Consider the following 27,199-nt stretch of genomic DNA (forward strand, 5'->3'; position numbering starts at 1 on the left):
CAAAATTAAAATAGTAAACTTAATTATTTCACTTTAAATATATTAATAATATTATTTTTTCAAAAAGAAAAAATGGGACGCCGCTGAAGAATGCTGGAAATGGGTCTGGCCCATTTAATTTGAAGCCCTAAGAATATAAAGAGCCGTGTATGGCAATAGGCACAAGTTGCCTCCGTGACCAAACAGCTCTGGAGTTTTTCGCTCCTATCCCGGATTAGGGTTAACTCTTCCGACAAACAAGATTTCTTAGGCGCCAACTGACTCATTGCAATTCCTTCTCAGTAGAGCAACAACTAACAGGTAAAAGCAAACCACCATTTGTCCCGCCGTTTAAATCTCTCCCTTCAAATCTTCCATTGCATTTGTTCTATCTTCTTTCCCTGCTTGTTCTTCTCTTCGCCGTCGGACAATGCTGTTGTTCGACTGCGAGTTTTGAGTGTTTTTGTGATACGAAAACGTTCTGGCATTGTATTGAATATGATCGGAATCTTCAAAACTGTGTACTGTAGCAATCTAGAAGATGAATTTGTTCATGATCACGTTATTTTGGAGAATTTGTTCATGTTTTCGTTAATTTTAGTTCGTCATGGATTTAGAATTCTGAAGGATTTTGATCAGGCAGGGTTGCATGGAGATAATGTAGAAGTTCCTCTTGAAATGAATACCTAGTTTTTATCTTTGGATTCCATTTTCTGACTCTTATTGCACGCAGCTGCTTCGTGATCCTCCATTGCATCGTCTTGCATGTTAACGTTCGTTAGCAGTGTTCATGACTTTTAGCGGTTCATTGCATCTATAAAATTATTACCAATTGCAGATTAATGGCCAATTTTTGTTTTGCTTGTGGTGTGAAAATCTTTTAAAATCTCCTAAGGGATTGACATGGAATCTGTGAGATCCCACATTGGTTGGAGAGGAGAACGAGACATTCTTGGTGTGGAAACCTCTTCCTAGAAGACACGTTTTAAAAACCTTGAAGGGAAACCCGAAAGGGAAAGCCCAAAGAGGACAGTATCTGCTAATAGTGGGCTTGGGCTGTTACAAGTGGTATTAGAGCCAGACATGAGGCGATGTGGAGGCTGAGCCTTGAAGGGGGGTGGACACGAGGTGGTGTGCTAATAAGGACGCTGGACCCCGAAGGAGGGTGGATTGGGGGGTCCCACATTGATTGGAGAAGGGAATGAGTGCTAGCGAGGACGCTAGACCCTGAAGGGGGGTAGATTGTGAGATTTCACATTGGTTGAAGAGGAGAAAACATTCTTTACAAGGGTGTAGAAACCTCTCCCTAGCAGACGCATTTTAAAAACCTCGAGAGAAACTCAAAAGGGAAAATCCAAAAAAGACAATATCTGATAATGGTGGGCTTGAACTGTTACAGAATCCGTAGTGTCTATTAGAATTCTTTTGTTTCTTTGAGAACTCAATGATCTTTTTTGAGTTTTGAATACTTGATTCTCTCATGTCCTTATTTACTCACGAGCATAGTTAAAACTTGTTAGTTAAGTCGTTCATATGACTAAATTATAAATCATGTATTATGAGTTTTTGCTACTCACTGGATGAGTAATCTTAGATTTTTTGTGATATCTAGAAGAAGCAATGGGTACCCAAACTATTCCAAGCCATGAACGCTCCAGAACATATTGGACACCAGTAATGGAACGTTACTTCATTGATCTTATGTTGGAGCAGCTTCACAGAGGAAACAGGAGTGGCCACACTTTCAACAAGCAGGCATGGACGGACATGCTTACAATGTTTAATACGAAATTTGGATCTCAGTATGATAAAGACGTTTTGAAGAGTCGCTATACAAATTTGTGGAAGCAATTCAATGATGTTAAGCATCTATTAGGTCATGATGGTTTTTCGTGGGACGAAGGTCGACAAATGGTAATCGCTGATGATCATGTATGGGACATTTACATCCAGGTGAAAATTTTTTACTTACGAAGAAATAATATGAAGTGTGATAATCTTGCTATGATTTTAAACGACGATGTAATTTTGCAGGCGCATCCAGATGCACGATCCTATAAAACTAAAGCGGTACTGAATTTTAGCGATTTATGTCTGATATATGGTTACACTAATGCTGATGGAAGATACAGTCGATCGAGTCACGATATAGACTTTGATGACGAAGTACAAGCTGTAAATACAGGTAAAAATGGTTTCTGATACATGAGTAATGGCGCTCTATCCCCGGTCTGTTCAATATCATTTACTCTATTCCCGGACTTGCCCTCGAGTTTCAGGTGATGCCATTGGTTGTGTTGCCCCTCCTGATCGTCCGAGGACGGATTGGACACCCGAAATGGATCAGTATTTCATTGAGCTTATGCTAGATCAAGTAGGAAGAGGCAATAAGGTGTCTAATACATTCAACAAGCAAGCATGGACGGATATGCTTGTATTGTTTAATGCTAAATTTGGTCCCCAACATGGTAAAAGGGTGTTACGACATCGATTTAAGAAATTATGGAAATATTACTGTGATATTATGAATCTACTTCAACAAAATGGATTTTGCTGGGATGAAGTACAACAAATGGTTGTGGCTGATGATGATATTTGGGATGCTTATGTCAAGGTATATATTCATTATCTTTAAAACGTAATCTTCATTTTCTTCGAGTGTTTTAATGGACTTTATTGAATGCAGACGCACCCGTTTGCACGAAGTTATAGAACGAAAGAGTTGCCGAACTACTATGACTTGGTTCTCATATATGGGAACGTAATTGACAGTGAGAACCAGAATCATTTGCATCTAGATAAGAACCTTCCAGACGATATATCAGAGGTAAAGGGTGGTGAGTCACGAGTTCTTTACAAAGCTATCGAGAACCAATTGATACCTTACATTGGAGATTACCGAAGGAAAATGTGAGATCTCACATTTGTTGGAGAAGGAACGAAGCATTCCTTTTAAGGGTGTGGAAACCTCTCCCTAGTGAACGCGTTTTAAAACTTTGAGGGGAAGCCTGGAAGGAAAGCCCAAGGACAATATCTGCTAGTGGTGGGCTCGGGCTGTTACCAATGGTATCAGAGCCAGACACTGAGTTGTGTGCCAACAAGGACGTTGGGCGCCCAAGAGGGGTGGATTGTGAGATCCTACATCGGTTAGAGAGGGGAACGAAGCATTCCTTTTAAGGGTGTGGAAACCTCTCCCGAGTGGAAGCCTATAAAGGAAGTCCAAAGAGGACAATATCTGCTCACGGTGGGCTTGGGCTGTTACAGAAAGGGAACTTAATCGATGCTTATCCGCATGTTGCAACCTAGACTATGTACAATTGAAATAAACTCATTTATCCTTCTGCTTTCTTAATGAACTAGGTTAGATAAACATTTTAGCTCTGCTGGTAGTTTTAGAAATTCTTGACGGACGATACCGATACTGAACTTCATATTTTTTTCTTCTTTATGTTTTGTGTGTAGTTCAAACTCGAAGTGAATTTTGTCATAAAAGTATTACGCACCTGCAGGAGAATCAAATGCCAACTGTCAGCGACCGCACCCGAACATATTGGACGCCCCCAATGGATCGTTACCTCATAGACTTGCTACTTGAACAGGTGAATAGGGGCAATAAAATAGGCCAAACGTTTGTAAGTCATGCTTGGATCGACATGGTTACCGCTTTCAATGCCCAATTCAGAGCTCACCATGACAAGGATGTGTTGAAAAATCGATACAAACATTTGAGACGGCTGTATAATGAAATAAAGATTCTTCTCGAACAGAGAGGATTTTCATGGGATGAAAATCGTGAAATTGTTACTGCTGACGACCATGTTTGGGATGCTTATACTAAGGTTTTCACTGCTCTCTCTGAATAGCTCTCTGTTTTTTTACCCCTTTTTTTTAACCCTTTCCCTTTTGTGCTTATGTATTAAATAAACAGGATCACCCTGTTGCCCGATCATATAGAGTTAAAACTGTACCAAGCTATCACAAGTTGTGTTTTATATTTGGTGAAGAGAGTTCTGACAGAAGATATAGCCGTTTGGCCCATGATACCGATCCGAGTAATGAAGTGCCTGTTCTTATGACTGGTACGTATAATTAGTGATATCATCTCAATTACGAGTTCTGTTGCTCGGAGACTCGAAAATATGTTGCTTGAATACTTTATGTTTTTGTATTTTGTAGATGAAAGGAACAATGATCAAGTTCCTGCTGGACCTTCACCCATGATAGATTGGACACCACAGATGGATCGCGCTTTTATCGATCTTATGCTTGAACATTCGCAAGAAGGAAGTATGTTCGGCCAAGCGTTTAGCGAGCAAGCATGGAGTCACGTGATTATATCATTCAATGAGAGGTTCAAACTTCAATGTGGCCGATCTGTTCTAGAAGATCGTTATGTCTGGTGGATGAAGCAATACGGCGAAATCTACGATCTTCTCAATCACGGTGGGTTCATGTGGAATGAATCTCAACAATTGATTACTGCTGAGGATGATCTCTGGGAAGCCTATGGAAAGGTGACTTACCAAAATTTTCAATATAGAACAGAATCTGTGTTTAAATGTCATTTCTAAGTTACTTCATTTATCGATGTTTCGAACGTTCTGCAGGAACGCCCCAGTGCCCTCTTGTACAAAGACAAATTCCTAGGCTACTATGCTGACTTGTGCAAGATTTTTGGAAACGTAATAGATAAAGAAGTCAACAGTCGGTATACAGGTGAAATCGATAACGACAATATGGAGATAAAGATGGATGGAACTGAACAACGCCTACTCCTAACATCAAGAGAGTTCCAAATTTCTCAGCATAGAAAGCGTCCTGCAGAGATGATATCATTGGACACGGAGCTCTCGAAGAAAGTGCATAGAACCGAGAACGACGTGCAGAAAGCTCTGTCCGAGATGGCAGGTGTAGTCACTAGATTGGTGAGCATGAGACAGCACCATAACTATAAAGCAGGCGAAGGTGCCATCGATGCACTTCAGGCTATACCCGACATCGATGATGAACTTATGTTGGATGCCTGTGATCTCTTAGAAGATGAAAGGAAGGCAAAAACATTTATGGCTTTGGATGCAACCCTGCGAAAGAAATGGTTGCTAAGAAAGCTTCGTTCTCAATAGAAAGCATTGACAGGGATCAACTCATCACCCTTGCAGTAACTAGTAAGTATTTTGTCAACTTTCTTGTAAGTTATATATATATATATATATATAAAAGAGATAAAGTTATGGTATTTAGTGGTCAAGATTAAAAAAAATATAGAAAAAAAAAAAAATCAATTTTGACCCCTAAACTTGTTGATTGTTTCAATTTTTACCATAGACAGTTTAATTTTATCAAATTGTGCCTTAGACAAGTGTCTACACAATTATATACTTAAATTTTGAAGTATTGCATCCACAACTCTCTAAACCAATGCTCTAATGCAGCAGACGTTGGCAGGGAAAAATCCCACAATAGAACACGAAATTCCCAAATTATATAATTATAATAACTAATATTATTTTGTTATGAACACCGGATAATTAAAGGAGATGAAATAAATAGAAGTTCCAATCATTCACAGTACCAACACAATTCGATGAGCCTCTACGACGATAAACGTATGTACAATCTGTTCCCTTTCTTTTCTTCCTCCCATGATTCAGCTTCTACAAACTTCTTCATCGTCTCTAGCTTTTAGGCGGCTACAAGCTTTTGGATATCCTTCTGAAAAGACGGAAAACGTAATCAGTATAGCAAAAGTTAAAAGGGAAGTGTTTGCAACTCAAAAGCACTTCCTTTTTATTAATGGCAACCCTGGTTGGTTGAGTGGATAGATCGCTGTCATGGAGTCTATGTTAATTACTGTCAAACTATGCTCATGTTGGGACGAAAAAAAAAAAAGTAAACTTTCCAAACTTACAATAGGAAAAATTTCTCTGTGTATTCAATGAAGCGTTCGAATCATTAGATTATCTTGTTTTGACTTGGCTTGTCTATAAAGTTGAAGAAACATGGAAAGATGAGGAACACAACTTAAGCAAGCTGTGAGTGCATATCTCTAGTTATCACCGACAAGAATTTGAAGGAAAAAAAAGAGTTCGGGAAGGTATGGAGATTTGAAGCTTCAACCTCAAGGTAAAGAATATATATCAATAATTGTCGAACTATGTTCATGTTGGGAAGAAAAACGTTGTTAACTTTTGAAAATTACCGGTTTCTATGATATCTTTAGGATTCACTTAAAATTAGGGCAAATTTCTCGTGTATTCAATGAAGCACTGAATTATTCGATTGTCTAGACCACAAAGTTGAAGAAACAAGGTAAAAGCCAAAAAAAAGCTAAAGAACAACGGAAGCTTGCAAAAACTAGATAACACGACCAAATTCAGAATGGTGCACCTAAAAAGAAAAATCGGGCATACCTCAATTTGAAAAGGTGATGTTGTTGGTGGATATCTCTCAACAACTTTACCATTTTTGTCCACCAAAAATTTCTCGAAGTTCCACTTGATAAGATCGCCCAAAAACCCTCCAGCACTTGATTTGAGAAACTGATATACTGGGGCAGTATTTGGACCGTTAACATCAACCTGTGTGCAGCAATTCTATCACTATTATGCTATGTTCACATTAAATCGTGGTCCGTGATGATAATAAACGCAGTGGGTGTACCTTGTCAAAAATTGGGAACTCTGCTTTGAACCTTGAGCACGCGAACTGTTTGATTTCTGGATTGGACCCAGGTTCTTGGCCTCCAAATTGGTTGCATGGAAAAGCCAGAATCTCTAATCCTGCCCTCCCAAACAAACACAAAAGAATTAAGATTGTGAAATCTCCCTTGGCTGAACCTGACATATTCTTCTTGGATTCAACTGATACAACTCAAATCTAAATGAAAGTTAACCAAATAACATGTGTAAATCAAGCTAATATCGTGCCTGAATCTATATCGATTCTCCATAAATTCAACAAGTTCAATCGTGCACAGCCCGAACCTTCTTTATGTCATATACACCAAGTAGTAAAAAGAATCGCAAAGAACTAAGGTTTCCATCATTCGCTTCTCTTCCCTCGAGTTGGAATGGTTTTCTAAGTGCTTAAAATTCTTTTTTAGCATGGGCACGAATCATTTTATGAGCACTTGAAAAGTCATTTCAACTCATATTGACCCAAACAATCTTGTACTCCAATTGATGTATAACAGCTCAAGCTCCATCACTAACAGATTTTGTGTTTTCTCTCTCGGGCTTTCTCTCAAGGTTTTTAAAACGCATCGGCTGGGAAGAGGTTTCCACACCCTTATAAAGAATGCTCCGTTCCCCTCTCCAACCAATGTGGGATCTCACAATCCATCCCTTTCACGACCCAACGTCCTCGCTGGCACTCATTCCTTTCTCTAATCAATGTGAGATCTCACATGCTGTAACCGTCTTATAAGCAAAAGAATGCCACACAACCATTGATGAGAAAGGAAAAAAAATGATATCAGACTAGCTTGTTCAAATTGTTTGTCAGGTGTTCTTCGGAGTGCTAATAGATAATGCAGCCCCTACCAAAGAATTTTGATACCTTGAGCTTTGTACTTCTCATACAAGTGTGACAGTTCTGAGTAATTTGCCGTCGTCAAGCCACTGGCATCAACAAAAGAAATACAAAATTCATAGTAAGTTTTTCAGGGAACTCAATTGCACAATTTAAAGCTAAGTATCGTCTAACCAAAGTTAGCTAGGGTTGAATACCATCTAGAAGCAACGTTTACTATCAGGAGAACCTTCCCTTTGAACTTGTTCAGAGAAACATCTTTGCCATCAATATCCTGCACCAGAAAACACTCTTCAGATGTCACAAGGATCCTAAACAAGTGCTTCTAAGAGCAATAAAAGTGTTTTTAATGCCATTCCACAAATCAAAGCTTCTTTACTCGTACGGTTCAGCTTGAACTCTGGCTGAAATGAATATCGCCGCAGTGAAATTCACCATAAATCTAATATATGCTCAGATAAACTTCACCGCTCCCGATGAACAATATTGAAGAATTACAGGTAAGAATACAAAGAACAAGAGTATGCAGAAAAGCACCTTAACAGTGAAATCGTGAATACTCTTCTCCGTAGCTGCTCTGGCAGATACACCAGAAAATTGAGCTTTCGAGAAAACACGGCGAGAGATTGACGACTGTAGAGGCAAATTATGGCATAGAAAAGCCGATTTCGAAGCGCCAAGCGAGGTTTTCACCGAGGGAATCAAGGTAGGTGCCATGGAAGACCAGGAAGCAGCGGAATAGCAGAAACCTGTTCTGATTTGCGCACAGACATTGATAGGAGGCGAGAAAGTAGCGGAGAAAGACATGGAAGCTCTGTTAATGCAGTGGATTGGGAAGACGAGAATTTGGTCCGTGAGTTCCGGAGTGTTCTTGAAGTAGAAAGGCAGATTCCGATTGCCTGTGTGAAAGAAAGGCACATTTGCCTAAGCACCTGAGAGGCAATGAAACGATTTAATGTGGAAGATGTGGTTACACGTGTCATTGCCTGGTCCATTTTATTTAGTATCAAACAAAATGGTCCATTATTTAAAAAAAAAAAAAAATAATTCATTCTAATTATTATTTTTTAAAAATAAACTAAAAGAAAATAAAAATAATAATTATGGTACTTTGCATTTAGTAAAGTTTTATTTTACTCTTAATTCAACAACTCTAGTAAAGTAGATGTGGAATTTTTCTTTTGTTGTTAGTTAAACTTGAGTGGACTTTTTTACCCTTTAATTTAATATATATATATATTAATAATTGAATTATATTCATTACGCCGTGAAATTATTGACTAGTTTGGACGGTTTGTTCGGGTTGTAAATTTTTTCAACACAAACCATCCTTATTAAATAATGAACTCAACTCAACCATACAATTTTTGGGCTAAGATCGTTTGGACGGTTTGGATCATTTATTCAATTTTTTAATATACAAGGGCAATAAAGTAAATTAAAGTGGTTTGGGCTTCATATGTGGTCATCGAGAAAACTGACATTCCTTATGAAATTAGACACGTTTGAAAATATGTAAATGAGCCCACAATCATAGGGCAGGCCCATTTGTTTGACTATAAAATATCTATTGGGCCTGAATAAAATTAACTGGGCCATGGGGCCCATACACTGCTTTCTAGATTCAGCACATAAATAGTTATTGTTTTTTATTTCTCAAGTATTTAATTGAATTTGGAATCCGCTTTCCCACAACAATGAAAGATTGAAATCCTAAAATATAATATATTTTTGGATAAATTAATAAAAATACATTTTAACATTCTTTTTTTTTATAAATATTTTTTAATTAAAAAATACACTTAATAATTTTAAAAGTTAAAGTATTTAAAAATATCTATTAATATCTTTAAAAAATGTTTGGAGATAATTTATTAAGTATCAAATAAATGTAAAAAAAAATTCAAAAATTTTGTTTATAAAAGAGTTTTTGTATTTTGAAACAAATAATTAATATTTGGTAAAAATATTTTAGGATATTTTGTTTAAAATACAAAATTTAAGGTATTTTTTAAAATTAATTTAGCATAGATTTTAATTATTATAAAATTAATCGCCCAATAATAATAATAAAAAGAAAATGATTAAATAAAAAGGAATGAGGGGAACAATAAGGGTTTCTTGGAGGTCGCGTTTCTCCTCACTCACCCCATTTTCTCTTTGCAGCTGCGAAGAGATACAGCGAGACGCAGGTAGAGATAGAATCCCACTCTGTCTCTATCTCGTCGAAAATAACCTCCAAAATCGAACATCCTCCATCTCAATCCCCTCTCTTTTCTCCGCTTCGAACGATTCCTTCTCTCTCTCTCTCTTCAGCTTTCTCTCTCCTCATCCCTCTTTGTGAACGCTCAACAACGGATTGCATCGGTAGAGTTATGCAGGCAGATCAGACGGTGATAAGTTTGAGACCAGGTGGTGGCGGTGGCCTTCGCGGAAGCAGATTTGTTACCCCTCGCTTCGATTCCTCCTCCGCTGATTCTTCGTCGCTTCGTCCACATGGCGGTGTTGCTTCAATCCTCAAGGTCGAATTCCATATCTCTTTATTTTACTAAGAGCGTTAGGGATATGGTTTTCGTGATATGTGTTTATGCGTATGGACGATCTTTGGGGCTTTCTTGGTGTATTTGTGTTCTTTATATTGATTATGGGTGTGCGGATTTGTTTTTATAGATCTGGAATCTATAAAACTTTAATCTTTTTCCTGTTTTGATGTTGTTTTCACTCTGTGTTTTACTTTCCCGTTGTCGATGTCGCTTGTTTTCAAATACCCGTTGGAGTGAATCAACCTGGTATTGTTAGATTTGATGAATGTTTGGTTGTCCTTAGTTATTGGCTGACATTGTTTTGCATTTTGAATGTTAATGATTTTTAGTTGATACAGATTATAGCTTCTAGAATTCCATGTTAATCGTTTTTTTCATGTCTTATTGTCCTAATTCTTGTCAGGGCACTCAAGTACGCGTACCTGATGTAAATATGGACATAGAATATTATGTAGGATTTTAGGTGGGCATAGCTTGAGTTAACCATGCCCATAAAGAACCTACATTACATATGGATTTACTAAATTTCTTTCAGCGGGATGATAGGATATGGGCCTTTGATTTCAATCAGGAATAGTTTTGTATGTTGATGGAGTGGATCAAAAACCCAATTTTTTTGTATTGTATTTCTTGAAATGCGTAGAATATTTAATCAAATAATTTACGAGTAAAAAATTATATTTAATTAACTTTGCATCATGGGTTAGATTGGTAATCAAAAGTGAGAAATGTATTTTTAGATGCCTCTTGGGTCGTGCATTCAAAGTTCAAACCATGAAGACAGTCATTTTATGAGTGTTTTATGGTTTATTTCCAAATGCTATACAGTCAGGTTGTTGTTCAAATTAGTTGGGGGGTGCATAAGCTGGTGTAAGCACTCGTGATTATAATTAAAAATCAGGCACGAGAATTTTTCTGTATAACTTTACAAAAGTGCGAAGTCTAGTAGTCCATTTTGTGTCATAGGTCTAAGCCAATCTCTTTTTCTTACAATTTTTATATCTTGTGTAATAGCATATCAAGTCTAATGATTATATGCTGTATACTTGTTTTAGGCCGGTGATCTACGGTTTGAAGGTCTTGAGCGAATCCAGTACACTCGAGACCAGCTTCTGCAACTTAGGGAGGTACTTGTTCGTTTTTCTGTCCCCAATCCTCATATAGTTAGATTGGCTGATGCTTTTTATGGGTGAAGATTAAAATCATATTTTTTTAATGTCATATTTAATTATATCTGTGGCATTGTCTCGGTCATAATTATCATCTTATTCATTGTTCACATGTATAGATAAGTCAACTAACATATTTTTCTTATCAGGTTGCAACGGTCTCTGAGGATATCTTGAAAATCAAACTAGAAGTTGAGACTGAGATACTTGGGGAGGATCAAACATGGGCTCGTGCTGAAAGCAATGTAAGTTTATTGTTTTTGTATTTCATAACATTCAGTTGGTACAAATTGATTTTGACTTCTCTATGCATTTGGTATCGATCTGTTCATGGATTTACTGATCTGAAATCATAATCATCCATGAATCATTCCCTTACATCATACTTTTCCAAACACACACATGCATATGCTCTTACAACCTCACTCAAACGTTAAATACATGTGTTCCTATTCTCTTCAGCAGCAACCACAATCTCAAGGCCGTTACTTTGAGCCGGACAGTCGAGATTGGCGTGGTCGATCAGGACAGTTACCCACCACAGAGGAAGGATCTTGGGAGGCAATTCGCGACAACAAGGACTTGACAGGACAATCTTTGCAAGACTCAAATAATAGGACTCAAGTTTCTGGTAACCAAGGGGTAATAACTTCCCATCAGTTTACTTGATCTATTTGAGGTTAATCATTGAAATCATATTTATTTTTCATTTTTTTAAGTAGGGGAGATATCAATTTGTTACTATATGTACCAATTGTCGTTCTTGGGTATCCCTTTCTGAATATTTAGACGTAAAGGTGTATTATGGGATCCTCCATCTATTCCATTCACGGTAGTTTACGTTTTACTTCCAGCTTTTGAATGATCCCCTTTACCCATTGATGTATATCTGCTGGCTCTGGCATTGTTCTTATTTTTCTGTGCCGACAGGTGGGTACTGCAGCTGCTCTTATCAAGGCTGAAGTTCCTTGGTCAGTTAGAAGAGGTAATATCTCAGAAAAGGATCGTGTTTTGAAGACAGTAAAAGGGTAACTATCATTCCCCTGATTTATTATTTCATATATTTCATTGAACGTCGGAAATAAAGATAGTATTGCCTCTTCCTTATTTGCAGTATACTCAATAAATTGACTCCAGAAAAGTTTGACGTACTCAAAGGTCAATTGATTGACTCTGGAATTACATCTGCTGATATTTTGAAGGTACCTACTATTGCGTCTAGTGTATCTTTTTTTCCTGCTTTGATACACTTTGTTAGATGATGGACTAACATGATTGAAGGTATGGAATATAGGATGTTATTTCACTTATATTTGAGAAGGCCGTGTATGAGCCCACATTTTGCCCTATGTATGCACTTTTGTGCTCCGACCTTAATGAGAAGCTTCCTTCATTTACATCTGATGTGCCTGGGGAGAAAGATATCACTTTTAAACGAGTTCTCTTAAATATTTGCCAAGAAGCGTTTGAAGGTGCTGATAACCTGAGGGCAGAAATCAGGCAGATGACTAATCCTGATCAGGAAATGGAAAGAAGAGATAAAGAAAGAATGGTTAAGCTTCGAACTCTAGGAAACATTCGCCTGATAGGTGAGCTTCTGAAACAGAAGATGGTGCCTGAAAAGATTGTTCACCATATTGTTCTGGTAATCATCAGTACTGATCCACTTACATTTTTTTTTTTTTTTGTTTTTCATTGTGAATGGCCTTTGGTGTTAATTTGATTCTTTTAACATTTCAGGAGCTGTTGGGGCCTGACCCCAAAATATGCCCTGCTGAGGAGAATGTTGAGGCTATTAGTCATTTTTTTAACACAATAGGTAAGCAACTGGATGAGAGCCCAAAATCTCGACGGGTCAATGATTTGTATTTCAGCCGATTGAAGGAGCTCACTGCAAACACCCAACTAGCACCTAGGTTGAGATTTATGGTCCGTGATGTTCTTGATTTACGGGCCAATAAATGGGTACCTAGACGTGAAGAGGTGAATATTTTTTATACTGGTTTCAATTTCTTTGTTCGAGTTACTTTGTATGGTGCGCTTATCTTGTGTCTTTCTGCAGTTCCTTATTCCTGTAGGCCTTGGTATAATATTGGTGGCTACGATTGGTTAATATATATTATGCATCAAACTAATTCAATGTTATTTTAGGCAAAAATCCTGAGGACCAATTTGCTGACCCTTCTGTTTGCTCCTTTTTCCTCGTTTATGATAGCTTCTAGTATTCAAGGAATAAAAAAGCGGTTGTGTGTGTGGCAAGAAAGCGGCTGTTTATTTCTCTGACATAACTTTTGTGATGCCTGTCAACCTACAAATCTGGTGGCTCGTTTCTGGTGTGCAGGTGAAAGCAAAAACCATCACTGAAATTCATTCTGAGGCTGAAAAGAATTTAGGGCTTCGTCCGGGTTCGACTGCAATCATGAGAAATGGCCGTAATGCTGAGGCACTTGGGGGTCCTGGTGGTTTTCCTGTTGCTGGACCTGGGTTTGGGGGTATGATGCCTGGAATGCCTGGAACCAGGAAAATGCCTGGTATGCCTGGACTTGATTCAGACAATTGGGAGGTTCCTAGATCCCGATCAATGCCAAGGGGCGAAAGCGGAGGTCATACTCAGGCTTCTTCGCGTGTCCAGTCATCACTAATTGGCAAAACACCTTCCATTAATTCTAAATATTTACCTCAGGGAAGTGGTGGTGTTATAACTGGGAAAACAAGTGCTTTGCTACAGGGTAGCGCTGCTGCATCTCCTGCCCGACCAAGTTTCGTGCCTGGAACACAGCCTGTCGCCCACAACCCTAAACCAGTTGCTCCAGTTGCATCAGTCATACCTTCTCCTCAGAAGCCTACAGCTCCTTCTGTAGTATCCAATTCTGCTGATCTTCACAAGAAAACCGTTTCGCTGCTCGAGGAATACTTCAGCGTACGGATTCTTGCTGAAGCTCTACAGTGTGTAGAGGAGCTGAAAGCCCCAGCTTATCACCCAGAGGTTGTTAAAGAATCCCTTATCATAGCACTTGAAAAGATTCCACCATGTGTAGACCCAGTTGTTAAGCTTCTTGAGCACTTGCTTCACAAGAATGTCTTTACTGCAAAGGATATTGGTACGGGGTGCCTTCTATACGGGTCATTAATGGATGATATCGGCATCGATCTACCGAAGGCACCGAACAATTTCGGTGAGATTCTCGGGAAGCTAATATTGATTGGGGGCCTGGATTTTGCGGTCGTGAAGGAGATTCTTAAGAAGATGGAAGATAACTACTTCCAGAAATCCATTTTTGGTGGTGCTATGAAGAGCCTCAACTCTAGCCCTTCTGGAGAGGGAATTCTGGCAACTCAAAGTGCTGAGATCCAGGCATGTGAAACTTTACTTGCATGAATCGAGTCACGTGGGATTGATTTCCCTTTACGTTTTTGATCAAAAAAATTTCATTCCATGTTTACGTTCCCATTGCAAAAGACAAATAACTGATCATTTATATTGAGTTGTATATTTCTTCTTCTTTTTTTTTTTGGGTCATATCAAGTATCAACTTTGTTGAGTAATTAGGAGCAAAAGTTTCTTGCGCTTCTCTCGCCCGCTCAGCTCATCGAAGACGTCTCGGGCGGCTTGAGAATAACAGGAATTCATGATGGGTCCAGTTACATTAGATTTTGAAGTTATATGATGTACCAAATACATTGTTTGTTGTACTTTATAGCCCTTATGTGGCCCCTCAGTTTTCACCTTAATAATCTCTGTTTTGCTGTTTCCTTTCCTCCTTTTGTTCCTTTTTCAGTTCGCCTATTGAATGAATATTATAATGAAAGGTTCATCTTTTGGATGGCATCTGAGGACTTGCTTTGAATTTTGATTTCTTTTTCCAAGTAGGTTAGATTATCATTTTAGTTTATGTAATTTGTGTTGGATTTTAATTTGTTCTTAATTTAGTCTCTGTTTTGTTATAATATTTTCGAAAATATCTTAAAACTGCTGTTAATTAGCCCAATGTCTATAACTATACTCTTAAAACTATTTAAGAAAAAAAGCATGATTTTGTAAGAGATAATGATATGAATATGTGATACACTAGACTTGCATGTTTATAACATAAGTTCAGATCTGCTGACATTGACGGTTGGTGTAGGAAGAAATTTTTTGGACAAACTTGAAATTTAAAGTTGGTTGTGTTGGTGAATCACAAATCCCGAATAGAGTTTTAAACAATCATACCCATCCCACTTATATGTTGTAGTAATTACTAAATCATGTAAAGTTCAAACAAACATTCTAATATTTATGAGTTCAACCTTAATTTCGAGTTTGTTGGATTCACTCGACAAAAAAGAAAAGTAAACTTGTGCAAACTAACCTGAATATTCAATTTCTAAAATTTTAATCTAATTCAAACTGAAAAAAAAAAAAAAAAAAAAAAAAAAAAAAAAAAAAAAAAAAAAAAAAAAAAAAAAAAAAAAAAAAGTCGAACTCAACCTAACATTTATAGTTTGAGTTGGGTAGTTCAAGTTTGGTCGAGTTCTCGGGTCATTTGGACACTCCTTTGTGGAATTTTCACTCCTTTATTGAATTTAAACTACTACAACTGCCAAATACTTGTAGCTCCCATGTAATTTCCAGGATCATGCTAAGGTGCTTTTGGTACGATTGATTTCCTCTAAGTTGTACATTTTCCCCTTCCCTTCTTTTTGCTTACGAGAGGGAACATTTGTATAAACTAATATAATAGTTAAAGATTTATACAGTTTATGATGTTACGATATATATATATATATGCTATAGTTTATGTCAGAAATAATGTTCTCCAATAGTCACTTATCAAGGTCTGCTCTAAAAAGCCAGACTTTGAAGCAACCAAAATGGGCAAGAAAACAGATAAGTGCCATCACTTGTATTCCTGAATCTTAAAGAACCCTCTTCAAATATGTACAATTTGTACTCTCAATAGTATGCATGATATTTCAAGATGGATTAGGGAGCTGTGCGTACGTACCGTCGTTGGGGTTGCAGCCATCGACCATCATGTTCTTGTAGACCGTATAAGCATGCTCGGGGTTCCCCGACACGCTGTACCCTCGAATGAGAGCATTATAAGTAAAGACATCTGGTTCTAGCCCTGCAAGTTGAAGCTCTTCATACATCCTCTCGGCTTCTTCCACCATTCCAGCAAGCCCAAGATAAAGCAACATTGCATTATATGTGTGCAGGTCAGGAACAATGCCTCTCTCTCGCATTTCGCTGTATAAAGCGAGCGCTTCCTCCATCCTCTGCGATTTTCCTAGACCGTTTATTATACGATTATAAGCGATAAAGTCGGGATCAAGACCGGTTGATTTCAGCTCCTCGAAATAGTATAAGGCTTCATCTACTCTTCCAGCAAGGCAAAGGCATTCTACCAGAATGGTGTATGACTTCAAGTCTGGCCTTATACCCTCCTTCACCATCCTTTTAAACAACTGATGAGCGATTTCTATGTCACCTGTTTTCCCATATCCATTTATCAGAATGTTGAATATTGCACAGTTTGGCTTGCATCCATAGTCCGGCATCTCTTCGAAGAGCTGCATCGCTTCCTCTAAGCGCCCCGCTTTTGCTAGTCCATCGAGCAGAGGGCCGTACGTACAAGGAGTGGGGCAGAAATCACTACTAACAAGATCATAATAAAAATCTAAAGCTTTATCCAAGTTATTAGATTTTGCAAGGCTGGAGATGACGATGTTGTAAGTTATGACGTTCGGCTTGCATTTCCTCGAAACCATCTCATTGTACAGTTCAAAAAGTTCGGCGATCTTCCCCGACTTTCCATGAACATCGAGCAACATGTTGTAGGTAAAAGTATCAGGAGCACAGGCGGCGTTCTTCATATCCTGAAACAGATCCCAGGCCTTATCGGTGCAATGAACTTCAAGAAGCTCACCTATCAAACAATTATATGATGCCACTGTCGGTTTGATTTCGAGATTCGTCGTAAAGTTCTCGAATATTTGATAAGCATAAAGTGCTCTCTTTTGCTTACACAAAACTCTAATTAGAGGTATCAAGAATGAGTCTTCCCTGCAAATCCCATTCAATACCAATTCTTCAGCAAATATAATGGCTTTATCTATCTCAGCTTCAACTAAAGTACCTCCCATTAAATCTTCCCAAAAGGATCTATTTACACGAAACTGGACCTGGTTGATGAAATCCTTTGCAATCTTTATAGCATCCCCTATCCGCCCGCTCTTCACGATACCGGGAAGGAGGGTACATATTGTGACATGATCGGGGTACATCGATTTCTTCAACTGGTGGAAGAACCAGAATGCATAATTTACTCTGTTTTCTTTGATCAGCCCATAAATAACAGTGTTGTAAGTCAAGACATCAGGTTTACAGTCCATTTCTGTCATTTTAGAAAACATTTCCAAAGCCAATTCAATCTCGTCGTTTTTGCAAAAGCAATCCAGGAGCGTGTTAAACGATATCGTGTTCGGAGAACACCTTTGCTTAATCATACTTTCGAATAATTCAATGGCTTTCTGGACTCGACCCTCTTTCCCTAATCCAGAGAGTAACGTATTATACGTCACAACTGTTGGAGAAAGCTTCATGTCCTTCATTCTGTCGAACATTTTCCATGCTTCATCAACTCGTCCCGCCTTGTAAAGCGAATCGATCAAAGAGTTAACCACAATCACATCAGGTTCACATCCATTTTTTATCATCTCGAAAAGTAAATTCACGGCGTCGTCTACTTGTCCTACTTTGCTGTAGCACTTCATCATCATGTTATAGGTCACTGAATCTGGAGCAAGACCATTCTCTCTTAGCCCATTGAACATGTTTTTTGCTTCTCTCAACCTCCCCGATTCAGCAAGGCTATACAACGATGCATTGCACGCTACAATGTTTGGAACGATTCCTCTAGCTTTCATCTTCTCAAAGGTCTCAACAGCTTTGCCAGTATCTCCGGACTTTCCGAAATAGTCGATAAAAATAACGTACGTATAAGCAGTCGGCTGAACACCTAAGGATTCCATGGTATCTAAAAGCTTTAGTGCATCCTCAATTCTACCTGCCTTTAGAAGTCCACAAATAAGTGTGTTATAAGTATGAAGATTTGGCAAGATGCCTTGCTTTCTCATGACATCAAAGGTAGCGAACGCCTCGTCGAAGTCTCTGGCTTTGCATAAGGTGTCAACGAGAATAGTGAAGGTAACGACATCGGGCATATATCCATCAGCTTCCATCTGACCCCAAAATTCTTTGACAGTGTCCAAATCTCCAAAATCATTGAACTTATCTAACAAAGTAATGTAGATTACTTGATCAGGTTTGTGACCATTAGCTTTCATCTTCACAAACAACTCCTTGGCACTTTCCAACCGTCCTGCATTACAAAGAGCGTCGATGAGGACGGTATACGTAACAAGGTCGGGTCCACAACCTTCCTCGTCCATTCTCCTAAATATCTCATACGCCTCGTCGATTTTCCCAGCCCTTCCTAGTACTCTAATGCATATTGTGTAAGTGTAAACATTTGGTCTCAATCCCAAACTTTCCATCTCTTTCAACAGAACCATTACCGTTTCCGAGTCCCTCTTCTTTCCCAACGCAACCATAAGTGCCGAATACGTCTTCAGGCTCGGTTTAAGCCCTTCTGAAACCATTCTTCTATAAACTTCCAAGGCCTCACTACAGAATCCTGATTGAATCAACAAATGGATCAATCCGTTGTATGAATATGCATTCAAGACAAATCCAGCTTTTCTCATCTTCTTTAGCGCAATCGTCACCTGCCGAAGCCCACCTCTGATGGAAAGAGCTTTAAAGATAGTCAAATAAGTGCTCAAATCCCTCCTAATAATTTTCTTCTGCATAAATTCAAAAACAGCAGCCATATCCTCCACCTTCTCATGAACTCTTAAGAATTCAAGCATGAAATTGCACGTCTCAGTGGTATGCTGAACACAAGGAGAATCAGGTACAGAGTAAAAATAAGAAAGAGCACGCGTAGTATCCGTCATCGATTTCAAAGCCCGAAGAATTTCCTCTTCGGACACTGGAATTTTCGTCTTCTCTTTTACCGCCACCGTCGCTTCCTCCGGATTTTGCAACGCAAACCGGCAAACATTCTTCCGCTTCTTCCTGTGCTTCTTCCAATTCGCCATAGACAAAGTCGCAGTTCGAAAATCCCCCAGATTTTCCGATATCAATCCTCTCGATGATCCACTACAACTAGAAGCGTATATCTGACAATTACTAAAAGCACCATTGCAACAAGTGCTGGACATACTCAAAGAGCTAACGATTACAAGTGACATCAGAACATTTCAATCAACAACATGAATGAAGAAGCTGAGTTCCGAAAGGATTCAGATATTGGATGATTGGATGGTTGAGGAACCTCACTCTCCAGAAAGTTAACCAAGTAAATTACATTTACATTACCTTAAAGCCTTCAGAATAGCATTTTCCGGCTGGATTGGAGATGAGTTCCGAAAGAATTTAGATAAAAGTCGGAAACTGCAAGCCTCAATGGGCTCCTGAGATATGCAACTCCTCTGCGGTTTGGCGCTTTTGGATATTTTGTATTTGTGCGAAGCCTATGGCCATGGTTTTTCATTTCTTCGGGAATGGATGATTTTTTTTTTTTTGGTCTGCTGCCCTCCGAACCTAAATTGGAAAATCCACCTAAATTAATAATTTTGCATTTTATCTTAAAAAATATATATTTTCAAAGATTCAAAATTTTTAATAATACTCTCACATATTTTTAAAAAAATTAAAAAAAAAAACTTTCCATAAATAAATAAATATATATAATTACCTTTAATTTTATAAATGCCGTCAAAACCAATCATTTTTAAGAAAAAAATTAAAAAACAATACAATGTTTTTTTTTTTTTGAAAGTGTGGTATTGTTAAAATTTTTGAAATTTAAAATATTTTTTAGACAGAGAAAAAAAATCAATGTTTATTTTAATTAATTTAACATTTTCTAATAATAATTTTTTTTTTTTTTTTTTTTTGTAAAATATATTTGTAAATTTGGAAAAAAAAAATGTGAAAAAGATACAAGAATAATTAAACAAATAAAATCTTTTGAATAATTGAACGAATTAAGAATATGAAAGTACATTTTTATTTTGTATAATTTAACCTTCTTTTTTTTTTTCCAAATAATTGAACGAAAAAACAGAAAAATCTCCACATGGAGATCGGCGGTGCATCGAACCAAACTGCCGCCATAAACCTCCTCCAGTTGTAACCCAAAAGCCCTACCCGTTCACTTTCCCCTCCACAATTCAACGACGGCGGTCCGAGCTCCCCTCCGCCGTCGCCATCCCAAATCGTCTCCTTTTTAAGGATTTGAATCTCGTCTCTTCGGTTTCTGTGAGTGCTCGTGATAGAGACGGAGTTCAAAATTGGGGGCAAATATGGAGGGAGGTGTTCGAGATTCCGCCGTGGTGCCCGAGAAAGTGATGGATTCAGTGAAGACGACATTGGAAAATGTAGAACAAGTCCAAACGCACCTGATTTCCCTCCTGTCTATCGCCGAGCCGGAAGTCCTTGCCCAAATGCAGCCTCTCCAACGAGCTCAGTCTATGCTTTTGCTTGCTAGAGTCACTACCACTCTCTTCGCATGTAAAATACGAGAGTTCTTGATTTTTTCTCTCTTTTATTTTGGATTATGGAGGCGAAATCTTTGTTTGATTTGGTGTTTTGCAGTGAAGGTGAGGTGTAGCGGAGTTCACCCCGATGATCATCCTATCAACACAGAGCTTGTAATTATCCTCATTCCTTGAATCTGGTGATTATTCTTCCATTGTTTTTAAAAAAATCGTTCTTATGTTCTTGTTATGCATGTAGGAGAGATTAAGCTTGTATCAAGACAAACTAGAACGGTTCATAGGCTTGAGTAAAGGTATTGTTTCTTTGTTGTTCATACGTCCTTTCATGTTAGATTGATAATTTTGCATTCAAATTTGTTCATGATTTTGCATTCAAATTTGTTCATGAAGAACCATTGAAGCGTTCCACTACCTTGAACTATCAAGCAGCTACTCGCTTCATTGAACATTCTCTACCCGATCTAACCCAAGGTTAGCTGAATTTGTTTGCTTTTTTGTGTTGGGGAGGGGATTTCTGTGCTTGATTCCCTTTGATCAAGGAAATATTTCAATACTTTCAGATCAAAAGCAGAGTATGAGGGATATTAGTAGGGGGAAGGGGCCAAAAATGCAGCAATTAGAGAGGAACTTACAAAAGAAGAGGAAGTATCAGTCTTCTGAAAAACAATCTGTTCAAATTGCTGCTAAGGAATTTCTTGAGAAAGCAGCGCGGGAGCTTCTTGGTGATAGTAATGGAGGTTTGCAAGGACCATTATGTGGGGTTGCTTCAGATGATGAACTGCAGGAGGGCTGAATTCTCGTCCACTTTGGTACCTGTTTATCACATTTATGTCTAATTTTGGCGTCCTTTCTTAATAATCACATGCTTTTCCATTTGAATAATTTTGATGTTCTTAATAAATTTTGCCATTTTAGTTCTATTGCTCATTCTTGCACCAAAGTTTTGACTGAATGATTTTTGTTCACTCCATGGAAGTATAAACTTTCCTTCATGTTTTAACACTTCCTCACCTTTACATCTTCCAGGAGTATGAAAGCCAGATTCACTTGTGCTCTTAATTATCCCAACTCTTGAAGAATTGGTCCATTTTGAGGTTGGATTTGGGTCTCCTTGGAGCATTAAATTGTTTTCCCTTTACTTTAGAAGTCTTTATATATATATGCATTGGGAGTTTCAGCCCCATCATGAGCTAGTTGCTATTAGGACAGGACCTGGTTGGGATTTTGGCACTCTACTCTCTCTCTCTCATGGGCTGTTTTTGCTGGTTGTTTCCACCCCAAATTTTGTTTTTTTTGAACTAGTGGGATCATATGAACAAGACATGATCTAGCCTACTTTGGTAGCTGACTTTTTAGATTTTTTTTTATCTGTATATCAGTGATCATCTTGTTACTTTGATTTGCCTTTTTGCCATAAATTAATAATAGTATGATCGTTGTGATAACCTACCTACGAGAATCTTGTTCTGTGTTTATTTATGAGCTCTGTTAAATTTGTTGTTTTGATCAACTACCAAGCTACCATTGAGCTACGACCGGATGAGACTACAACAGAGCTCGGGGCTAACAGAGCTGCCACCACCGGAGCAGGGACTTGGTGGGAGATGAGGCTAGAGAAATACCAGAAATCTCTGTTTCTTTTGCAGCTCACAACAACATTTCGCCCCATAATCAAGTTCAGACCCGAGCTCGAAGTATGGTTTTTAGCCTTCGTATGTTCTTTACTGGAGATATGACAAGTATTGCAGCTTCCTGTCTTTTCCAAAGACAACCACCAATACTCTCAAGTTTGAAAACAGCACGACGGTTTAGGCGTTCAAAACATTGCAAAACTTATTGAATCCCCTACAGCATCGTCACCATGACCATCGCTGGTCTCTTGGTCGGAGCCATCGTTGCTAGAATGTCGCAGAACCTGAAGACTTCTAGTCCCATGCCTTGGTTCAGATCACCCAACCCGTGTCCTTCATTTACAAACTTGATACAAAAATGTGGAAGTCAAAGCATATAGAAGATGTCTTCCAGATCAAAAAAGGAAAGAAAGAAAATGAGGTTCTATTGATAACGTTTATTCATTCTAAAGAAGAATCTGACAAAGAAGAAGAAGAAAAAAGATCTACACGCGTTTTCTTTCAAAAGATGGAAAATCCTTTGTCAATATGAAGGTAGATAACAAGGTAGATAACAGAAGTCCTGAGAACAAATGATCTGGCTATAGCAACAGAATTGTCATCATTCAAAATTGAGTACAACAGGCAACTACATTTGAAGGCATCATAGTAATACTTCAATTTTAAAATCTTAGAAGAATATAATTTCAGCATCCTGCAAAAGTAAATGGAGCAAAATAATGGTCGACAACGATCTGGTTCGAGTTCATTAATCGATCTTCACTGATGAGTAGATGAGCCTTGTGAACCAAAAGCACGCATAGAAGCCAATGGTACCGGTAAGCACAAAGAATGCGTACGAGACGATCAGCATATATCCAAAGTACAATATTCCAGATACCAGCTTCGTGATTTCAAGCTTTGTGAAGAAGTAGAAGGCGGAATAGAGGAAGAGGTAGAGGGCAGATGAGCCTGAGGTCAAGTAAGATCTCCACCACCATAAGTAATCTTCGCTGCACAACTGGAAGTAGCAGAGCACGATGGTGATTTCAGCGCAAGTGATGAGGAGGATAATGAAGACCAAGAAGAGGAAGCCGAAAATGTAGTAGAACTGATTTAGCCAAATTGAGGTAAGGATGAAGAAGAGTTCAATGAAAACGGCTCCAAAGGGGAGGATTCCCCCGATAAGAACTGAGAAGGCTGGGTGCATGTACCAAGCTTGCTCTGGGATCTGCCTGGGGATCTTGTTTGTCTTCACTGGATCTTCAATGGCTGGCTTCCTGAACCCGACATAGCTGCCCACAAAGACAAGGGGGACCGAGATTCCGAACCATAAAAAGACTAGAGCAAACATTGTTCCAAAGGGCACAGCTCCGGATGATTTTTGGCCCCAAATCAAGGCATTTAAAACGAAGAACAGAGCGAATATGGTCGCAGGGAAGATGACTGCGGTATTCAGGGCAATCTTCTTCCACTCTGTACCCTTGAACATTTTGTACAGACGAGCTGAGGCAAAACCAGCAAAAAGACCCATGAAGACCCAGAGCAAGAGCATGGCCGTCATAAGTCCACCTCTGTTTGAAGGGGAGAGGAACCCAAGGATGGCGAACATCATTGTTACAACAACCATTCCCAAGAACTGAACTCCCGTTCCAACGTACACGCATAGTAGATCTGAATTCTTAGGAGGCCTAAAAACATCCCCATGAACAAGCTTCCACCCCGTCTCTTCCTGTGCTTCTTCCAGGGTTTCAAGCTCGTTGTATTTCGAAATATCACGGTATAATGTACGGAGCATAATCATTGCAACCATGCCGGACAGGAAAAGAACAATCATCAATGAATTGACGATTGAGAACCAATGGATTTGATCGTCGCTCATCAAAAGATACGCATCCCATCTAGAAGCCCACTTCACTTCACTCTCCTGAAGGAAATAAAAAGTAGCCCGTAAATCTAGACATGAGTTCATGGCCTAGTAAGTTTAGCCTAAATATCCTTGACATCCTATAGATGAGAAAAGGACATGGCAGTGAGAAAATAAAAATCTAATTCAATGGGTGTTCTGGTCCCTCAAAATGAATTACGTGTACCTAGCGACAGAAAGCGGCTAATAAAGGTTATAGCACTAAAAGATCTGCAAGCGCACCTGAAATTCAACATCATAAGTAAATATGATCTCCTTTCCCTCCTCAACCTCCTGCGGTGAGTTGGAATTAACAACCATGTGTTTTGCATGGGGGTCGCAGGTTGTGAGCCGAGTATTCTTATCGTTCCAGTTCCCTTCGTATTCATGCTTGACACTGAACGCAACAAAGCAACAAAACACCGTAAGCAGGTTGCATTACAAACTACTACTAAACCTGGAAAATCAAAAGCTTGATGCTCGAGTAGAATGGATGGAGTAATAACCTGTATGGTTTGACCTCAAATCCCACGATTCTTGCAGAATCAGTTTGCATGTCTTTATGATATCTGACTGTAAATGCTAGATGGTTATGGATAAAGTACTTCTCATCTTTGCTCTGTACAAAATCAGAAAATAAATTACAATCAATTTTGTGTAATAAATATGAACATCAATTTGCTGATGACAAAATAAAGAACTTGCCGCTGTATATTGGCCTTTAAGCCCAACATGATAACCCATTTGGTAAACAGGTGACTCTTGGTCCTGCCTTTGAATGGGAAAAACCAGGGGAAGGTTATCCAGGATCCTGTCACATAAACGGCAGATTCAAGATGTGAAACCCCAAAGCGATCAATAAACAACAGAAGACAATAATATGCTTTTATTCCCCTGAGAGAAATGTCGTACATGTTGACCCGATATTCATCATTGATCTTCTCTTTGAACTCCTTTGCTTCTTTAGCATCGAGTTTAATCCGACCAACAATACTACACATCTGAGGCTCCCGCATTTTAAACTGCAAAAAGTTCCAAATCCAATAGGGTCAAGAACTTAACTATGGCAAACAGAAGGGAAGTTTCCTATGCTCAGGTAAATCGTAACTCACCACATAGGGGGAATTTTCAATTCTGTCACCTCGAAGAACTTCACCCAGGTTCTCTGCGCTGTCCAGAATCTTTTCTGGACGACTAAATGGGAGTGAATAATACGAGTAAGGGAGCTGAGTCTTGATTGATGTCAGTTTGTTTACTTTCACTTTCAATTCATCTCCCTGCATCCAAACATGAAAAATACCACAATGATCTCTTAGATCAGAAACGCACTATGACGAAGGTATTATGCCACTCGCACACACGAGATTCTATTCTCACTGAGATCGAAAAACGTTCCAGCGTATTTTGAAATATTTTTACAACTCAAGCAAAACAATAGCAAAATCCAACATAATATGTAAACATTATATACGACATAAGAATGAGAGTGAAAATGCAGTGTCTTCATCCCTTCAAAGAGCATCTAGAATCAATAGTCCCAGCTGACTTACACCCTCACCATACCCCACACCACATTTGATAAAAACAAAGAGATGACTCGCCACTAAGAATGCTTCGTATTCCCTACGATTCATACAATTTTTCAAAACAATAGTTGAATCTAGGAGTAAGCGTCCTCTAATCCGTAACATAAATATTCTACATCACATGACACTTGCATTTTGGTACGATGCACTCAAAATTTCCACACAAACAATTCCCGCTCAAGATTGAGGTGATCTACCACGATGCAAAAACTACAAATAACAACAAACAACAAAACGAGATTTCCAGATCTAGATTCCACCACACTCATCACATTCCACACACTACCCGCGTAATTCCAGCAGCTCCCAACATCAAGCACGGATCCGACGATACAACACGGATCAAGCAGCAATTACACCCTCCAATCCAGAAAAACCACAACAATGCAAACAATGAACACAAACAAGTCACAAACAAGCGTATTCGCGACAACTAACCTTCTCGAAGTCCTCGGGGGCAACACCAGGAAGGTAGAAAGAGTTAACTCCATGAATCAAGAACAAGAGAACAGCAGCAATGAAGAAGTTCCGGATCGATGGAGATCTCGGAGTCGCCATAGCGAAGGACAGAAGAAATGGGAGAGAAGGGAACGAAGACGCAATAGATCCAAGAGGGGAGGATTTAATCTCTGCCTGTACATATGAGGGAAATGGGAAAGGAAGAAAATAGAGTGCAAAATCAATCAGATAGTGGCAGTACACCAGATTACTACCTCCCATCCTTTCGTGATTGTTACGGTGACGTTTTACCAATACGACCTGATCTTGTCACGTCATCATTCAGAAACAATCTCGACCGTACAATTTCCTTTTTGCTTTTTTTTTTTTTTTTATTTAATGAAAATTGGTAGTATTTAAATCCATTGAATTTTTGGTGTGGAGATTGCGTGATTAGCATCCGAGTTTTCCCGGCTAATAATCTGTCAAAACACTTAATTAAAAATATTATTCCAAGAAAAATTCAGTAAATAATTTTAGAAACACGTGCAAAAACCTTCAAAATTACACTTTTCTTTTTCGGTTTAAGCGTAGATTGGTTGTTAAGTTTTATTAGTCTTTTTTTATTTTATTTTATTTTTCACCATTTATTTTTAGATTGGTCTTGAACGAATTCTTATATATGTAACCGGTTGTCGTGGAATATAAGCATTTTTTAAATATATTGAGAAATAAATATTATGTGGTAAAATAAATAGTAATATCTAAAATAATTAATTATTTTGAACTTTTGAAAGAAAAAAAAATTTAACCATCAAATTAAGTA

The 27,199-nt window shown here is 38.4% G+C and overlaps 6 protein-coding genes and 1 non-coding gene across 10 annotated transcripts; 4 read left to right on the forward strand and 3 right to left on the reverse strand.

Moving 5' to 3' along the window:
- The first annotated feature begins 153 nt into the window (after positions 1-153).
- Positions 154-5,630, forward strand: LOC111797052 (Myb/SANT-like DNA-binding domain protein). 3 transcript variants are annotated; one of them, XM_023679927.2, is made up of 9 exons: positions 154-300; positions 1,592-1,932; positions 2,014-2,164; positions 2,259-2,593; positions 2,666-2,816; positions 3,442-3,818; positions 3,908-4,058; positions 4,156-4,493; positions 4,587-5,630. In XM_023679927.2, the coding sequence occupies exons 2-9, from the start codon at positions 1,600-1,602 to the stop codon at positions 5,100-5,102; spliced, it is 2,352 nt and encodes a 783-aa protein (XP_023535695.2). In that variant the 5' UTR covers positions 154-300; positions 1,592-1,599; the 3' UTR covers positions 5,103-5,630. The 3 variants fall into 3 exon arrangements, with proteins under 3 accessions (XP_023535695.2, XP_023535696.2, XP_086980740.1); XM_023679928.2 differs by having other exon boundaries at positions 2,666-2,806; positions 3,489-3,818; XM_087124614.1 differs by having other exon boundaries at positions 1,592-1,911.
- LOC111797053 (putative phospholipid hydroperoxide glutathione peroxidase) lies at positions 5,442-8,442 on the reverse strand. The gene is made up of 6 exons (XM_023679930.2): positions 8,047-8,442; positions 7,707-7,783; positions 7,537-7,598; positions 6,640-6,758; positions 6,390-6,557; positions 5,442-5,691 (listed from the first exon to the last, which is right to left on the reverse strand). The coding sequence occupies exons 1-6, from the start codon at positions 8,314-8,316 to the stop codon at positions 5,662-5,664; spliced, it is 726 nt and encodes a 241-aa protein (XP_023535698.1). The 5' UTR covers positions 8,317-8,442; the 3' UTR covers positions 5,442-5,661.
- A 1,173-nt stretch (positions 8,443-9,615) lies between these two features.
- LOC111796946 (eukaryotic translation initiation factor) lies at positions 9,616-14,974 on the forward strand. 2 transcript variants are annotated; one of them, XM_023679762.2, is made up of 9 exons: positions 9,616-10,031; positions 11,108-11,179; positions 11,371-11,466; positions 11,684-11,863; positions 12,152-12,249; positions 12,336-12,423; positions 12,516-12,866; positions 12,962-13,204; positions 13,563-14,974. In XM_023679762.2, exons 1-9 carry the CDS (start codon positions 9,885-9,887, stop codon positions 14,598-14,600), a joined length of 2,313 nt encoding a protein of 770 aa, XP_023535530.2. In that variant the 5' UTR covers positions 9,616-9,884; the 3' UTR covers positions 14,601-14,974. The 2 variants fall into 2 exon arrangements, with proteins under 2 accessions (XP_023535530.2, XP_023535531.2); XM_023679763.2 differs by having other exon boundaries at positions 11,687-11,863.
- Positions 10,460-10,565, forward strand: LOC111797796 (small nucleolar RNA snoR103). Its single transcript, XR_002815621.1, has one exon. It is a non-coding gene; the product is annotated as a small nucleolar RNA snoR103 (small nucleolar RNA).
- A 638-nt stretch (positions 14,975-15,612) lies between the features above and the next one.
- PGR3 (proton gradient regulation 3) lies at positions 15,613-19,864 on the reverse strand. Its single transcript, XM_023680651.2, has one exon. The coding sequence runs from the start codon at positions 19,520-19,522 to the stop codon at positions 16,178-16,180; it is 3,345 nt and encodes a 1,114-aa protein (XP_023536419.2). The 5' UTR covers positions 19,523-19,864; the 3' UTR covers positions 15,613-16,177.
- Positions 19,865-20,379: 515 nt separating this feature from the next.
- On the forward strand, positions 20,380-22,278 carry LOC111796525 (uncharacterized). Its single transcript, XM_023679183.2, has 6 exons — positions 20,380-20,846; positions 20,931-20,986; positions 21,072-21,126; positions 21,224-21,304; positions 21,394-21,642; positions 21,860-22,278. Exons 1-5 carry the CDS (start codon positions 20,639-20,641, stop codon positions 21,624-21,626), a joined length of 633 nt encoding a protein of 210 aa, XP_023534951.2. The 5' UTR covers positions 20,380-20,638; the 3' UTR covers positions 21,627-21,642; positions 21,860-22,278.
- A 749-nt stretch (positions 22,279-23,027) lies between these two features.
- On the reverse strand, positions 23,028-26,576 carry LOC111797022 (transmembrane 9 superfamily member 8). Its single transcript, XM_023679871.2, has 7 exons — positions 26,374-26,576; positions 25,462-25,626; positions 25,262-25,371; positions 25,055-25,160; positions 24,856-24,968; positions 24,593-24,746; positions 23,028-24,370 (listed from the first exon to the last, which is right to left on the reverse strand). Exons 1-7 carry the CDS (start codon positions 26,491-26,493, stop codon positions 23,213-23,215), a joined length of 1,926 nt encoding a protein of 641 aa, XP_023535639.1. The 5' UTR covers positions 26,494-26,576; the 3' UTR covers positions 23,028-23,212.
- Between the last annotated feature and the right edge of the window lie 623 nt (positions 26,577-27,199).

The sequence above is a fragment of the Cucurbita pepo genome, chromosome 6 (assembly GCF_057944985.1).
Source record: "Cucurbita pepo subsp. pepo isolate OVF chromosome 6, ASM5794498v1, whole genome shotgun sequence".
Taxonomy (NCBI): Eukaryota; Viridiplantae; Streptophyta; class Magnoliopsida; order Cucurbitales; family Cucurbitaceae; genus Cucurbita; species Cucurbita pepo.